Here is a 16,953-nt window from a genome sequence, read left to right on the forward strand (position 1 = left end):
AAATTGATACAGCCACTATGGAGAACAGTATGCAGGTTCCTTAAAAAACTAAAAATAGAACTACCATATGATCCAGCAATCCCACTACTGGGCATATACACAGAGAAAACCATAATTCAAAAAGACACATGCACCCCAATGTTCATTGCAGCACTATTTACAATAGCCAGGTCATGGAAGCAACCTAAATGCCCACCGACAGACGAATGGATAAAGAAGATGTGGTACATATATACAATGGAATATTCCTCAGCCATTAAAAGAAACAAAATTGGATCATTTGTAAAGATGTGGATGGATCTAGAGACTGTCATACAGAGTGAATTAAGTCAGAAAGAGAAAAACAAATATCGTATATTAACGCATATATGTGGAACCTAGAAAAATGGTACAGATGAACCGTTTTGCAGGGCAGAAATTGAGACACAGATATAGAGAACAAACCTATGGACATCAAGGGGGAAAGCGGCTGTGGGGGGTGGTGGTGGTGTGATGAATTGGGCAATTGGGATTGACATGTATACACTGATGTGTATAAAATTGATGACTAATAAGGACCTGCTGTATAAAAAAAAATAAAATTCAAAAAGAAATAAGGGTTTCAAAAATTTACTGCTAATAGGAAAATGGAAAATATCAGTGTAATAATATCCTTAACCAGCTTCCTAAGTCTTCAGATCCATCATCTTTTCAATTATAAAAATGATCATAATTCATAATGGAAAAATTTAAAAAAAAAAAAGAACACAGTGGTAAAATAAGGGCTTGATTCGAAAGAGTTGGGAAATGTCTTTCCCTTCCTCAACCTCCTTATTAGCAAATGGAACTCTATTGATCACTGAAATCTCTCTCAAAGGCCTCTTTTCCGTCCTTACTGCCTTGAACTTAAACTCCCTGTGTTTGCTTTCTCCTTCCCTCCCTTCCTCCTTTCCTTCCTTCCTTCCTTCCTTCCTTCCTTCTTCTCTCCCTCTTTCACTCTAATTTGTTCTTACTTGTGTCTCATTGCAATTCTGGGAGCTCGACTTTGCCTATAAACCTTGCCAATGGGCAAACCTAATTTTGGCCTGGTGGGTCTCTAGACCAACTTTCTCCTCACATCTTCTCTTCAAACTTCCCAGACAGTAGCAGTAGAAAGTTATCCAGCCACCAAAGCAGTCACAGGTTCTTGGCTTGTGAAGTCGCATTCAGTCATTCATGCACTCAATCAATATTTTATTGAGAGCCTACTTTGTACAGGGTGTTAGGAGCACAACCTTGAATGAGTCGATCCAACTCCGGTATGGAGCTTATACTGAAGGGGGGAGACAGATAAGTAAAGAGTTTCAGGCAGTGAAAGGGCCATAGCAAAGCTGGGAACGGGCTGAGGAGACACTGTGTGAAGTTTAGGGGAGCCTGTCTGGGGAAGTGACATCTGAGCTATGATATAAAAGAAGAAAGGGAGGGAGGTCATAGGGACATAGAAAGATTGGGGAGAGAGAGTTCCAAGTAGAGGAAACAGCAGGTACAAAAGCCCTCAGGCAGAAAGGAGCAAAATGACTTTTGCTGGGAACAAAAGAACACCTTCTACTGGGGACTTCCCTGAGGATACCAATTTCACTTCAGTGAAAAACTCACTGGTTCTTTCTCTGCTTATATCATGAGGCTAGAACACGAGAAATTAAATGCTTTAGGGTGTAGGACCAAGTTCCATACCCAGGGAAGGTTATATAATCCTAGAGTGGGTTACACATATGAGTGATTTTTCATTTCATTTCATTTGTTTTTGGGAAAAAGAAAGAAAACACATGACTTCTGCCATTTCTATTATTTACGATTCATTTCCCTTATTACTTGTTCCATCCTTCTTGATCAAGATAAGCTTGTATCCCAGAGGATAAGTGACCACCAGACGGGGTGAATACGTGTCTTACTACAAAGCCACATACGTGCCCCTGTGTTCGTGAGGCTCCACCAGTCCCGTTCTGATTGGCTAATTTATAAGATCAACCAAGGGAAAACAGAATGCCATGGAATAATAGGCAAATTATAATGTTGTTGGCATTTCTTTCTGGAAGAAAAAAAGTAGAGTAGAATGGGGTAAAGAATGAGGAATCGTGATCTTTGTCTTTCTCGTATTTCCTTAGAGGAAGAGAAGAGGTGCTGACATGTGTGGAAAATCTCTGCTGAGAGGATGGGAGTCAATACAGGGTAGCGTCTTTATTAGTCAAGGTCTGAAATGATCTAGTTCTCAGCAGAGGATCTGGACACTAAAACATCTTCATTTTTCCTTCCCCTTCTACCTGTAAGGTTATGGAGCTGAGGTTAAGATGTGGACATTGAACACACCTCACAATTCCCCGGCGAAGCCATCAAAACCCTCTTCCTCACTCAGGCTGAGCACCAATTAAGGAAAACGCTGGGCCCTGGCTTTCAGTAACTACAGACACAGAGCACCCGAGGTCTGCTAACAGGGTCGGGCGCTAATAGGTCCAGGGGAAGTCAATGCTCTGTGAGTAACTAGAGGTGATGTGTTATATTTTTTATGAAAGGAGGTGGATGCAAGTCTAAAACAGGTGACCGAGGAGCTCAGCGAGTGGCAGTGTCTGGGGTGCGATCTGAGGGTTCCCATCGAGCCCGCTGCACCTTGGTAGTGCACTTGACAACTGTCCTGAGGTTCACGGTTCAGGGAGCATCAACCCACAAAACATCCATGAAGGAAGGACCCGGAGGTTGTGAGGAGTAAGAATTATGAGAAAGGGGGAGCCCAACATGTAGAAATACTCATCTCACAAATTCCTTCAGAAAGTGTTCAAACTATTTCACAACTTCTTGGCTTGGGTCTAACCAGTCACAAGGGCTACCAGCTGTAAACCACCAGGGCTACACTGATGCTTGCTGGTAGCATTTCAGACCTGTAAATATGTTTTACTCACCTTTTGGTATGTGCAATACGCCTTACAGGTTTTAAAAGAAAAAAAATTCTTAAAATTCTTGTTCTGTGCTGTCAGAACTTCCTTAGTCCATAGATTCTACAAGGACTGTCCCCTGTACTTTATTTAACTGCGAACCTTACCTTTCTCATGCCATTTCGCACTAGAAGAAGAACATTCTTTAATTTGAACCTCACTCAGGGAAGTGGTTTAGCGGTCAGCCAAACCCAAGTTCAAATCCTGCCTTTACAATGATTCTTCTTGGGAAAATATGTAATCTTTCAAAGACTCAATTTTTAAAAATCTATTTTTTAAAAAAAGGATACTATGAAAAAGGGATACGATTCCTCTGGTACAGGGTTTTTGTAAGGATTAATATGGGGTTTCCCAGGTAAGTGCTCGAGACGCGGCCGGCTCATAGGAGCCTTTCCCAACGGTAGCTCTGATATTCAGAATTTATTATAATTCCAAAAAGGGCTATTTGGTAATTAGGCATTTTTATATACGGAAAAGTGGGTTTTGGAGGTAGAATAATAGTCTAGACAAAGAGCAGAATAAGAAGTATGAATTTGCCAGAATGCAGGTTTTTCTAAAACATTAGAAATGATCATGGCCAAAAAAATCACAACTGAAATACCAATGACAGCACATTCTTATATATTCATGAAACAGGCTATCTAATAAATTCTATTTCTGTTACCCTGATGTGAGTAACCATATATATATAAACAGTTAAATTTGACTTATTTAAGAATATTTCATAATTGAGAGTTTTCACTGAATCAGCCACATCCCCTGCACACAATTACTTTGAAAGGATAAATTTTACTTCACAAAGGAGACCAACTGTAACAACATGTTACATATCTGTAAAGCACTTTCACATACCTTATCCCACTTAATTCACAGAGCTGGCATCTACCAAAGGGGAAATAATTATCAGAAACTCCAAGACCAGACTAGTGTTTCAGTTTAAAAAGAAAAAGTTCAAGAGATGCCCCTCCACGCCCCCTCCCCTGACTCCAGTCTCCACATCTACGTCCAGGGCCAGCTGAGGTGTTAGAGCTCATCCTTTTTGCACTTTCTTGCCTCTGTGGAGAAGGAGATACTAGGGGATAGAAGGAAAGAAGTGAACATGGGGCAGCTCACAAAATGGGAGTGGAGGAGTTCAGTGTTGGGGAAGGGTGGGTAGGCACACAGCACAGAGTGCCTGCTCGGTTTATAATACAAAAAGACAAACTACGTGTTTCAAAACACAGTCAGATCCTGAGGCCTGCCTCAGCTACTGTTGCCCCATTTTTTGGCCACGCATCACAAAGCTTAACCAAAGATTACAGAGTAGATCCCATCCAGCAAGAGTGGAAGATGGCCCTCCTTTGATCTGAAATAAAATTGTTAACATTTCTTCTAGAAAGGAGCTTCATCCCTTGCCACATGAATGGGGAGTTGTAGCTTCTAAATTCTAAAGAAGAGCGATGAAACAATTGTTGGGTGATGGTAGTTACTGTGTATGTAGGTGTGTGTGGGGGGGGGCAGTGGTGGTGGTGTGGACTCACTACATCCCCATATTCCGCAACAATTCCATTTGAAGGATGGAGTCCTAACATTCAAGGTTAGGGTAAGGGCTGGTTTTAGAAGAGCCAAAATTCCTAGGACTTAGGGAACTTGGTGAATCTCCACCCCTGGAAACAGCAGGTGGGCAGGGAAGTCAGCTGTAGGGCTGCTGTGAAGCAGAGGGGAGGAGTTTAGAAGGATCAGCTAACCAATGAACGCAGGGCTCTGTCCTGGCCAAGGCAAGCCTCTGGCAGTGCTAAGTAGGCTTCTTTTCTGAGAGTTCCTTTCCTGGCTGAAGAGACCCAGGGATGGTAGTGGGGCTCTTCAGACACAAGAACCTGGAGGAATTTACTGGCAAAATTGAAAAGATTACAGTTTTCAAACAAAAGAAGTGTCAACAGTTCAGTTCTGAGATCTCCCCACGACACTGGGTTCTAGGTTTGTGTCCATGTACCTCCCGCTTCCAAAAGACAAAGGTTTCTAAGCCAGACTGGCAAGGTGGAGTAAGCAATCGAAATATAGTTCTTGAATCGTGTGGGAGCTTCTGAAACCCCAGACCACAATCTGAATCTGACTTTTCACAAAATTCCAGCTGGTTTGATGAACTGGCCCAAGCTTCCCCAAGGCCCCCAGAGAGGCACTATGACAGAGCCTATGCTACAGACCCCCAGCTACACATCGGCGTGCTAGCAACTTGGATTCTCCTTCACCATCCTTCAGAGGGGCTGATTTTACTTGAGCGTCCTTGATTTGCCGGTGAAGAATAACCCTGAAGGGTCTGGGAGCAGCATTTTTCCTCCTGTGATGCTAAGCTGAACCCATTTTGTCTGAAAGATGGAAAGGGGCAGGGGCTGCACATCACCTTGGTATGTGATCTGTTTTGTACCCATGAAAGAAAACTGACCTCAAACTCCCTAAGGATAATGCAAAAATAAGCCTTCTGCTGACCTCCTGTACAAAGAAGCAGCCTGGCCCTGTGGAGGGCCTCTAACTTCCAAAGACCTGGGAAAACCACAGCAGGAAAGGCTGAGGACACCCCCTTCCAGACTGCCCTTTTGCGGGGCGCTAAGCAACCTCCGTCAAGTGGGTCCTCAGGAGGCAATCCCAGCCACGCAGCTACTTCTGTCTGTCCTTCAGAAGGACCGCAGTACTCACGGGCAGTTCGGATGGTGTCACTGGGCTGACTACGGGGGCTGAGACCGTGGTGGTTCACGGCCCTCACGGCAAACTGGTAGCTGGTGTCCGGATCGAGGCCCTTGATGACCATGGAATCCATCTGGAGCTGCTCTTGGATTAAGGTCCAACTCTTGTCAAAATCTGGCCTTTGTTGATTAAAAAACAAAACAGAATGAGAAGCAGTAGTTCAGTTACAGCAGAGGGAAGGAAAGCTTGCTGGCTATGTAAGCTAACAGCGTTTGAATTCTGCAAGCAAGACTTATCAAAATGAGTGAACATTTCCCATCTAAAAGTGATCTGGATTTGAAATGCCAGGTCATGATTTTTAAGCCCTTGCCAATAAAAGAAAGTAGATCCTTTTCAGGGCCAGTTTTAAGCACTGTTTAAAGATCACCCGCTTTTCCTTGCATGGCCTTGACTGTGGTAAAAAAGATCCCCACGTAGGAATTCGGTTTCAGGGACTCTGCCTTCCAGATGTTTCGTAAACAAGCCTTCCCCTGATAGTTCCCATTCCCAGGGGTCAGGAGAGCACAGATTCCATCTATGCACAATCTGTTCACAAAATAAACAAATATAAATGTTCTAGGGTGACTAATTGCGTGAACTGCCATGGGAAAACCCAACAAGATTCTGTAGCACGGCCATCCTTACTCTTCACAAAACTACAAGTGTGCCAACTTGCCGAATGTTCACATGGACTCGGACTTGTGCCTAGTGGTGGGAGACAGTTTAAAAGCAGAGAAGGAGCTAATGGTATCAGTCACTGAGGCCATTCCCATCACCCGAGACTGAGAGCTGCTCCCCAGTGTTTCTGCCTCAGCTGAGCCACAATGCAAGCACCTGGGTTCCGGGCACTGTGGCCCAGAGACCAGCTCATCAGGCCAATGCTTGTGCCCTGAGGTCTTCTATGGCAGCCCCGGGCCTCCCGTTTTTCAGGTTTCAGGGGGAGCCACAGCCTCTCAGCTATACCCCAACGACGGAGGTTTCTGCCCAGGGACACCCTCATTGCACCCTTGCAGATCACAGCCCCGTACCTCCTCCCAGGCCCAGCCCGCCCCTCGGCACTGCCCTCTGGGGTAGCTGTCAAGGGCCAATTTCTGGATTTCTCCACACTGCAAGCAACAGAGCTGGGGAAGTTGCCAGCTGGAGGAGTTCTCTACCTTCCACCTTCCTTCCTCCACCCTCCAGGTTTCTGCCCCAGCCCTTTGCCAGACCTACCCTTGCTGCAGGTGCGACAGGATCTGCCATCCCCTTCAGATCTTTATTCTCCTCTGCAACCTGACGGCCAAAGTGGCTTCCTCCCCTATGGGGCCCCTTCCCAGCAGATGCTTCCCCCCACGGTGGACTCACAGCTGCCTGTGGTGAACTGCGGCTCCCTGCCACCAGCGCCACCTCCTGCCTGACCCCCCCTTTCTCTGTTACCTGTGGGCCCTGCTCTGTGGCCCCCCAGCCTGGCTGTGCGGCCCCCGCCTGCTCCTGCTATGCGGGGGCTGCCTTCACCTGCCAGGCCCTTTGGCCCTAGCTTGGGGCGAGCAGAGCTGCACCCAGTAGAACTAAAGCCATTCCAGGATTATCGAAAACTGAACAGCAACCTTGGGGGACCTGGGTCATCACATACTCCTCCAGCTGGAAGGTCTTTCTCTGGCCTCAATTCCCATCTCAAGGTCCCACCTTCCACCTACAGTGGAGTCTTCCACAACCAGCGCATCGACCTCTACCAGCAGGCCTCCCCACCGGATGCCCTGCGCTGGACGCCAAAGCCCTGGGAGCAGACGGGACCACCTTCTCGAGAAGGGCCGTCCCGAAGGGCACAGGAGCCTGGATTGCCCCCACCCCGCTGAGGGAGCGCCCTTTGCCCCCACCTCCTGGGGCTTGTATATAGATTATAAATATATAAGGGGGAAAGGGGTGGGTGGGGAAGGGTTGTGGGGCTGGGGCCTTGCTTCCCCTCCTCCCCCCTCCCCTGGCCCCTATCCCTGGGGCCGTTTGTTAAAAAAGAATAATAAAAGGATTAAAAAAAAAAAAAGTCCAGCTTCCATCTGGGGGACAGCAGACAGGGGATAAGAGAACAAACTCTGGATCTGGACTGAGCTGTTCAAATCCTGCCTCTATTGCTCACTAGCTGCTATTTCACCTCTTTAAGTCTCTAGTTTCTCATCCGTAAAATGGCGTGATAAAAGTACCTACTTAAGAGTGCTGTCATAAAGGAGAAATCAGTTCTGTATCCCAGCACAGTGCCTGGCAATGTAACTGAGCAGGACCCTATGGGGCCCTCCCAGAACAGGAGCCCCCTCTTCCCAATGTCCTCAGCCTGCCTTTTGCCTGTAGAAAAACTTTAGTCAAAGAATAAATTTAATCAGAAAAATGAGAAAGTGCAGAAAGGAAAAAATAACGTCACACAAAATAAAATAATAATAGTTTAGCCATTCAACAAAGTCAAGGACCTTTAGTGCCTCCTCAAGGGCTATAGATAATATTCTGAGCCACATCTTTTGAGCTGTTTTGCAGAAACTGAAACACCCACCAGGTGGAAGAAGTTAACTGTCTGCTGCTCAGAGACACATGGTTCTGGTTGGAACCAGAAGGTTGATGATATTGACTCACGATTATCTCACCACCAACCAATCAGAGGAGTGTCCATGAGCTGATCACACACCCACAATCCCCTTCCCTTATGCCTTTAAAAACCTCTCCCTGAAAGCCTTCGGGGAGTTCGGATCTTTTAAGCACTAGCTACCTGGACTCCATGCTTGGTGCCCCACAATGAACGCTGCACTTTCCTCCACCACAACCCGGTGTCAGGAGGTCGGCTTTCCTGCGCTCAGGCAAGCAGACCCAAGTTTGGTTCGGTACCAGCATCACACTGTAAACGCTCAGCATGGATTAGCCATTATGTAAGGGATGTACCCACCTCACAGAGCTGGCAGGCAACCCCTGGCCACCTGCTCACTCTACACCCATGAGCTGCAATGCAGCAGCACTAGTGCACGTGGCTAGTCAGTACTTGAAAAGTGGCTTGTCTGAATTGGGATGTGCTGTGCGTGTAAAGTGTACAATGGATTTTTTTAAGTGTAAAATATTAATATTTATATTGATTACATGTTGAAATGATGATATGTTGGATTCAGTGAGTTAAAAATACTTATTATTGAAATTAATTTCACTTGTTTCTTACTACCCTTTAAATACCCCTATCAAAAAACTTAAAATTTCATAGAGGCTTGCATTTACTATTGGCCAGTGCTGTTCTATATGGACTTCCTAGTTGGAGGGAGAAAGGAGAGCTTTCCAGGTAATAAGAACTACAAAATGAAATTTAGGAATGTTTGTGCATGTCTGGGGGACAATGGCCTCCAGTTAGGCAAATGGCCTAACTGGAGTGGAGAGGTTTTGTTAATAACTAATAATAGCTATCATTTATCATGTTCTTCAATGCGTATCAAGCATTGTTCTAATAGTTTAACTCATTTACTTCTCACAATTACTCTATACAGTAGATACTAATATTAAACACCCCCCCCCATTTCTTTGAAGAGGAAATTAAGGCACAGAATGGGTAAGTAACTTGCCTGAGGTCACACAGCTGATAAATGGTGAGACCAACTTGGGTTGATGGGGGAAGATCAGATTAAGAAGATCCTTGATGCTGAATGAAAAATTGGGGTGATAGGGATTGGGAGATTCTCCATCTTTCAGTTTGCTCCCCAACCAACCTCTCCGCTCTTCTATTGTTAAACCCCTCTGCTCACAGATATTTAGAGGAAGGCAGGAAGCAAAAAATATTGATGTTTGCCCTTTATGAACAACTTAATAGGCAAGGAGGTAAAGACTCATTTTGCTAAAAGGAGATGCCTGGATGGTACACAGATTTCTCTAATATGTGCTCTTCTAGTTTTTCATTAGCAAGAATTGTTGAAAGCTAGATGGAGTCCTTAAGCCCAGCAAAAGATGCTTCCTTGGGCTCACCGTGCTGATGAGGAGTTTATGGGGCCCATATCTCACAAGAATTCATGTGTTTGGAGAAGCAGAGGTCACAAGCATGTCCACTGTAGGATGTAGGGCTCATTTCTCTTTCTCGGTATCCTTTCCCTAAAGATGGATTTCTCATGTAAACTAACTTTGTCATCAAAGAGAAAACCTCATGAGTGGAAGGAAACACATTTACAAACTCAAATTAGAACAAAATCACTTCACAGAGGAAAGCCACAGGGATGCCTAACAGTAAAGTCAGGAAAGATATGATCTTTAGATAAAACTCTCCTGTTATCCTTTGCTAAGTTTCTCTTGTGGCATTTATAGAGGAAAGGACCTGTCACTGCTCTAAGAATGTGCCACTGTCTACCCAGGGCTACCTGCAAATATCTGCAACAGTTTTCATGTAAAAAATTACAGCTTCCCATCCCCCACAAAAAAAAGAGATTATTTTCTATTTGCTCATTTAATGCAAGAAAGAAAGCTTTCAGCGAATAAGAGATTGACATCATTAACATTTAATTTCATTATATACAGTGAGAGAGGAAAGCTCATGTAGATTGAATACCAGTCCAAAACCTTTAACATTTTGCCCCTGATTTTGTCATGGGTTTTGCATTTAAATGTTTTTAGAGTCTCTTGAGGTACAAAAGTGCAAAGGCAAGGTTGAGAGAGAGATAATCAGGCAAAAGCATTGTCTTAGTTCAGCCTCAAACAATAACTTTATCTTTTTTCACTAAAGAAAATCATCCTAACTACAAAGTTGCCAGTCAAATCACCATAGCAACACTAGCCTCCCAATTTCCCCAACCAGGAAAAGCCTAGAGGGGAAGAAGCAGCCTAAGAAAGTGCAGCCGTCCCAGGTAAAGATGGGCAGCCACCGGTAGGGCAGGCTCTTAAAAACTTTTCCAAGTAGTGGGATAGGGTTGGGTTGTGCATCCTATATCTCAGGAGGTCAGTAGGACACCTTTGGAAGGTGGTTGGGTGGGGGAGTTCAGGTGGGACAGATACAATTCGGTCAGCAGTGACTGTTCAAAACCCAGTTAGCTGATTCAAGTAATCAAAACACCCACTGGTTCATTTTGGTGGGAGGAAGCATTACCACTGGCAATGTTAGCATCCAGCCTGGTTATCAGGAGTCTTAGAGATTGTTTGGTCTAAGTGTCTGAGGGCTCTCAGAAATTACGTGCAAGATTCTATGTGTGAACTTCATTTTCCTAAGAAAAGCGTCCTCAGCTTCTTATCAGATTATAATAATATGGGTTCCTAACATGAATGATCAATTAACCTATATAAAAGATTGGTATAATATATAAAAACATTAGCCATAAGTAAGTAGGTAAATGAATATACAGTACCTCTGCGTATCACACAGTCAAAGCTTTCCTTGTCGCCTCTACCAGTTTGTTAGATTAACCAATGATCCTCATTAGTTCCCACTAATTCAGCTGTTGGCTTATCAAGAGTCCATTGTGTTTATTTCTAAAGTTATTTATGACTTTCATGTTTGTTATTGTAATTATGTTATTTAATGCCATATTATATAAACTAGTGAATATGAGTAAAAAATATAAGTGATAGCTATGTTTAATGGTTTTGAAAGACTTGGTAAAGCTGAACCACTAAAACATAATTGCCTTTGAACTAAGTGAAAGCAAGGCAACTGTAAAAGAGTGGAAAGAAGATTATAAAATTCTAGAATGAGTTTGTAGTCAGATAACTTTGCAAGTGACTTTAAATTTTTAACTTGAAAAAACTATAAGTAGAAATTGTAGGTGATACCTTCGAGGTGTGGTTAAAATGTCCATATTATCCAAGGCAATCTACATATTCAATGCAATCCCTATTAAAATTCCAATGGCATTTTTCACAGAAATAGAAAAAATACTAGCAAACCAAATTCAACAGCACATTAAAATGATCTTACGTGATCAGGTGGAATTTATCCCTGGGATGCAACATAGTCAAATCGATAAATCTGATACACCACATTAACAAAATGAAAGAAAAAAACCAGAGGACCGTCTCAATAAATGCAGAAAAAGCATTTGACAGAATTCCACATCCCTTCACGATAAAAACTCTCAACAAATTAGGTATAGAAGGAATTTACCTCAACATAATAAAGGCCATATATGACGAGCCCACAGCTAGCACTCAACAGTGAAAAGCTGAAAAATTTTCTTCTAATATCAGGAACAAGGGTAAACAAATGTGCCCACTCTGACCACTTCTAAGAAACCTACTACTAGAAGTCCTGGCCAGGGCAATTACACAAGAAAAGGAAATAAACACCATCCAAATTGGAAAGGAGGAACTTAAATTGTCTGTGTTTGCAGATGACATGGTATCACATATAGAAAACCTTAAACACTCCACCCCAAAACTGTTAGAACTAATGAACAAATTCAATAAAGTTGCAAGATACAAAAAAAATTACAAAAATCAGTTCCATTTATATACACTAACAAACTAGCTGAAAAAGAAGAACTTTAGGAAATGCAAATAGTTGCTTGGGACGTGACCTCACAAGACATTCATGACAGAATAAAAAGTCAAAATGACCTCCGTGTGCAGAAACACAAGGGCAAAGCCAACTCAAATGATAAATGTAAAATCTTACATTAGGTTTTTTAAAAAGCCGATGGCATAGAAACAAGGCAGAGAAAACCTGGTGTGGCAAAGATCTATGGGGAAGGCAGGGGGCATTGATCACAAACTCAATATGAAGCCTCTGGACTACCTGCTGTTGAAAAGGCCTAGTGTCCATATCCTAGGAAAAAGTGGTTTTCTAGGTTGATCACTTGGCAGAAGTGCTCTAGACCCCTCTCCACTTGAGGCAGAGTTCAAAGGGCTGGTATGGATCGGCTTGGGGTAGAGAGGATATAGTGAACATATGCCAGTGTCGTTAGATAGGAGATAGACAGTCAAATGAAGATGGGGACAATGCCTTCTGTGTTTTCCATATCGGACTAGGAGGCCCAATGGCTCCTTACAGGGAAGCCAATGGCAGTGCGTTATAAAGAAGACCCTTTGATGGTAATTAGGAATGGTTGACAACAAAGCCAACTGCACGAAAGGGCTGAGCTCTGCATCAGCAGCTGTCTCGAAGCAGAGGTTGGGTAGCCATCCATCAGAAATGTAACCAGCTACTTCCTGAACACAGTAAGAAGGTTGGACTTCACTCAATGTCTCTGACCTCAACTCACAGTAGGAAATACATTTTTGTATAGCAACCCAATATACCTATTCATATATGTATACTATATGTATATTACTCACATGTGAGTACAAAACTGAAAGAAAAGTTTCAAGAAAAAATACTTATCCATACTACGTTATTCCCTTTGCTATTTCCTCTTCTTTCTCTTCTTTTCCTTTCTTTTCTTCTCTTTTTAAAAATTCTGATAAGAACCCACTAAATTGATTTCACCACCCACTGAAGTGTTGTGACCCATAATTTGAAAAACACTGGACAAGAGGTTTTTCTTCTAGAATACCTTAGAGGGTGCTTCCAACTCTAGAACTCCGAGAATAAAGAAAACAGATTTTTTCAGCCATGAAGACAAATGTATGACTTACAGACAAATGTTCATAAAGTGGAAATGCAGCCTGTGAAACTCCAAGTATGCTCTAGATACATCACTCTCTAGAGCACTGTGTTTCAACATTTGTGAATGAGCCACGATAAGACATACGTCGAACACTGTGACCCGGTACACACCACAAATACGCACACACAGCTGAAACACGAGTTTCACGAAATAATTCTTATTTTTATTACGTGTGATGCCTTCTGATACTTTCTTTTCTGTTTCATTTTACTTTTGAACACCTGTTGGTCAGGACCCCCTCAGCTGATTTCTTTACCTTCTAATGAGCCCACGGGCTGAGAACCCCTTCTCTAGAAAGTTCAAGCTGAGGTGGGGAGTGATATTCAAGCACGTTACAGACATGAACTAGGAAACTGGGCTAGGAATGGTTAAATCCGGCTAAGAAAATACTTCTGAGAGAGGAACTCGTTGGAGCAGAAAACAGCCCTCTTGGGGATCCACAGAACATCCGAATGGCCTTGACAGTGGAGGCCACTCTATAGGCCTGAGATGGAGGGGACCAAAAGCCTAATTACAGTACAACCAGAGATATGTGCGTCCTCCCTCCCTCGGTATGGGACCTAGCATTCCATGGTTTAATGTTTTCTGGAGGACCTTGGATTATTTGGAGGCTCCTTCCTTCAATATTTTCCTTCATGTTATTCCTTCTAAGCATCATTTCAGACACAGAATTGCAAAGATTCTTCTCTGGGTCCTCCTACCGCTTAACTCTGATTCTACCATTACACTGCATATACCACCTTCTAATGGAATTTTATATTTCTGTCTTCCCTACTAGGCTGCGAGCGCATTAACATGCTGATTGTCTTATTCATTTCCATGCTCCTTGGAATGTCTGCATGATCTTTCAAAATGCAAATACTATCAATTCCTTTTCTGCTTAACCCTTCCCATAGCTCCCTATTCCTGTCAGGACAAAAGGAGATCCTTTATAAAGGCTTTCCTGCTCCAAACCTTGCTTACCTACCCAGCCTTATCTCTCACCACACAGAGCTCCAGGCTTCTAAGCAAGTCCAAGAACATTTCCTTTTTGCCTCCAAGCCACTGCTTGAGCAGCTTCTTCTGGCCTGAGCCTTTTCACACTGCTTCCTCCCTCCCCTTGTGCCTGGTTATTGCTGATATGTCCTCCTTAGTTCCTGTAAGAAGCCTTCCCAGATTCCTTCAAAACTGGGTTAGATGTCAAGGCTGTGTTCCTCTAGGCCCCCGGCCCCCACCCCTGCCCGCAACACTCACAGCTCTGGACTCTGCTCACCTGCATTCCCCACTGGACTGTCCAAGCAGAGGCAATAGCTGATTCACCCCGAAATCTCTTGCACATGCTTTGCTCATGGAAGATACTCAATACGTACATGTTTGGGTGAATGCATGCACATAGCAAGTATCCAGTAAAGGGTGAATTGAGCTGAATTCAAATATCTTCAAACTTAGACGTTAGCAATAACACAATGCCCTAAACCAGCGGGTAGCAAACTTCAGCTGCCTGCCAGTTTTTGTAAATAAAGTTTTATTGAAACACAACCACAACTGTTTGTTTAGGTATTGTCTAGGCTGCTTTCCTGCTACAATGGCAGAGCTCAATAGTTGAGAAAAAGACCACGTAGCTGGCAAAGCATAAAATATTTACTACCTGACCCTGCAGACAAATTTGCCAACCCCTGGTCTAAGACAACAGTCTTGGACTTCCCTGGTGGCACAGTGGTTAAGAATCCACCTGCCAATGCAGGGGACAAGGGTTCGAGCCCTGGTCCGGGAAGATCCCACATGCTGCAGAGCAAATAAGCCCGTGCGCCACAACTACTGAGCCCGCGTGCCACAATTACTGAAGCCCACACGCCTAGAGCCAGTGCTCCGCAACAAGAGAAGCCACCACAATGAGAAGCCTGCGCACCGCAATGAAGAGTAGCCCGCTTGCCACAACTAGAGAAAGCGTGCGCGCAGCAATGAAGACCCAATGCAGCCAAAAAAAAAAAAAAAAAACTGTTTAAGACAACAGTCTTTAACCTTGTTTGTGCTACTCTGACAGTCAGCGGAAATCTGTGAATCCCTTCTTGGAATAATATTTTTAAATGCATAAAATGCATAGGATCACAAAGGAAACCAGTTATACTAGAAACAATTATGAAAACAATAAAAAGTTATGATACATTAATATACATACTTCTTCATTAACACATTAAATAACAATACTTAGCAATGGATTTAATAATTTCATAGTAGTGATAACCATAACTGGCATTTTGAGATATGTGCAACAATTGTAATGGGATAAGAACATATCTGTGATTCTAATAGTGACAAAGTCACAGGAATTGCTAATGCCACTGCAGTTTGTTGATTACATTCATATTTGAAGAAAACATTACATTTCAGTCGGTAAAACTAAGAGCGTAATTTTTGTCCAACCGAAGTTCAGGGACCCCTTGCCTTCCATCCATGAGCCCCTTGGGGATCCACAGACTGCAGGAAAGCACCCTGCTTTAAGATCCCATAGTTATCCAGGGTAAATACGACAGGAGTGAAAGAAAACCCCGTGCTCAGAAAGGCCTCCGAGTCTCTCTCAATTTTACAGACTTGGTGTTATGCAGGATTTGCTCTATACTAAAATGAATTGCAGAGGAAGTCCAAAACCACTAAGTAATCACAGTTAAAAAAAAAAAGATGTATTATTTGACCTGCAGCTTCCAGCCGTATTTCTCTATTAATGAATTGGTTCCACCCAACCAAATGACAAACAGATGGATAGAATGGGGTAATGATAAGCTCAGCTAGCAATTTGTCCCTGATGGGGCAACTGGAGAGCACACTTTCATTTACAGTTTACAAATGGCTCCCAACACGGGTACACAAGAATTCAATTTGTGTCAACTCCCATCAGTCTGACCAGGGATATTACATCAGGAAAGCTCACGGTAGGAGGGACTGAAGCTTTAAGGGATCAATTTGTAGAACTGTAGGTCAAACTTCTGCAAAAACATTCAGAATCGCCCTTCCATTTGAGCCTGAATGGAGGAACTGGATGGCTACCAGAATTTCTGGGACTACATACCACTCTGGAAAGTGGTTCTGAGATTTTCAATTTGGAAACTAAAGGTAAGAAAAAGGAATTTTTCACAAAACACCACTTGTTAATATGAAATGTCAGCTGACACCCAAACAAGCCCACTCTTGCTTATTTCTAATTCTATTGTTGGCTGTATGGAAGGCTTATACTTAAACAGCACAACTTCCTAAACAATTTCTTGAAAAGAAAGGGAGATTTTTGTTGCTGTTTTTTCCCATTCTCCTCAAAATTGATTAATTGTATAAGAACGATTCTTTAAATATATCAAGCTCTATAACTTTGGGGGGCAGGAAAACCAACACAGGGCTACATCACTGTTAAATATTGCAGCCATTTGCCCAGTTATTGCTATAAGTTCTAGTAAAACGCTATGAAAAAAGCTGGCAATTCACTTGCAGGTATGAAGGGCTCCGAAACACAAGTTATCATTCAATACGAAATAAAACCGCAATGGTAGCTTTCAAGTTAGTCTTACACATTGGGTATTATCTGAAGCTTTACCACATACCACTATCCCTTTTATGATGAGAAAACAAAAACAATAAGTAACTTTGGGTCGGGGGGAAGGAAAGGGGACGTGCTTGCAGATCCAGGTTGGATTCTGTCTGCCTTTTATTTCTGCAGTTAGTAAGGAATGATATTGGTTACTGCTGTGGCCTTGGAAATT

At 43.1% G+C, this 16,953-nt stretch overlaps 1 protein-coding gene across 2 annotated transcripts in view; it reads right to left on the bottom strand.

Moving 5' to 3' along the window:
* EGFLAM (EGF like, fibronectin type III and laminin G domains) overlaps positions 1–16,953 on the bottom strand; it is a 170,659-nt gene that overhangs the window by 80,444 nt on the left and 73,262 nt on the right. For both annotated transcript variants that reach the window (XM_004265980.3, XM_049708705.1), the window contains exon 7: positions 5,619–5,785. In XM_004265980.3, the coding sequence (XP_004266028.1) occupies positions 5,619–5,785 (167 nt within the window). The remainder of the gene's footprint in view (positions 1–5,618; positions 5,786–16,953) is intronic.

The sequence above is a fragment of the Orcinus orca genome, chromosome 3, assembly GCF_937001465.1.
Source record: "Orcinus orca chromosome 3, mOrcOrc1.1, whole genome shotgun sequence".
In the NCBI taxonomy this organism is placed as follows: Eukaryota; Metazoa; Chordata; class Mammalia; order Artiodactyla; family Delphinidae; genus Orcinus; species Orcinus orca.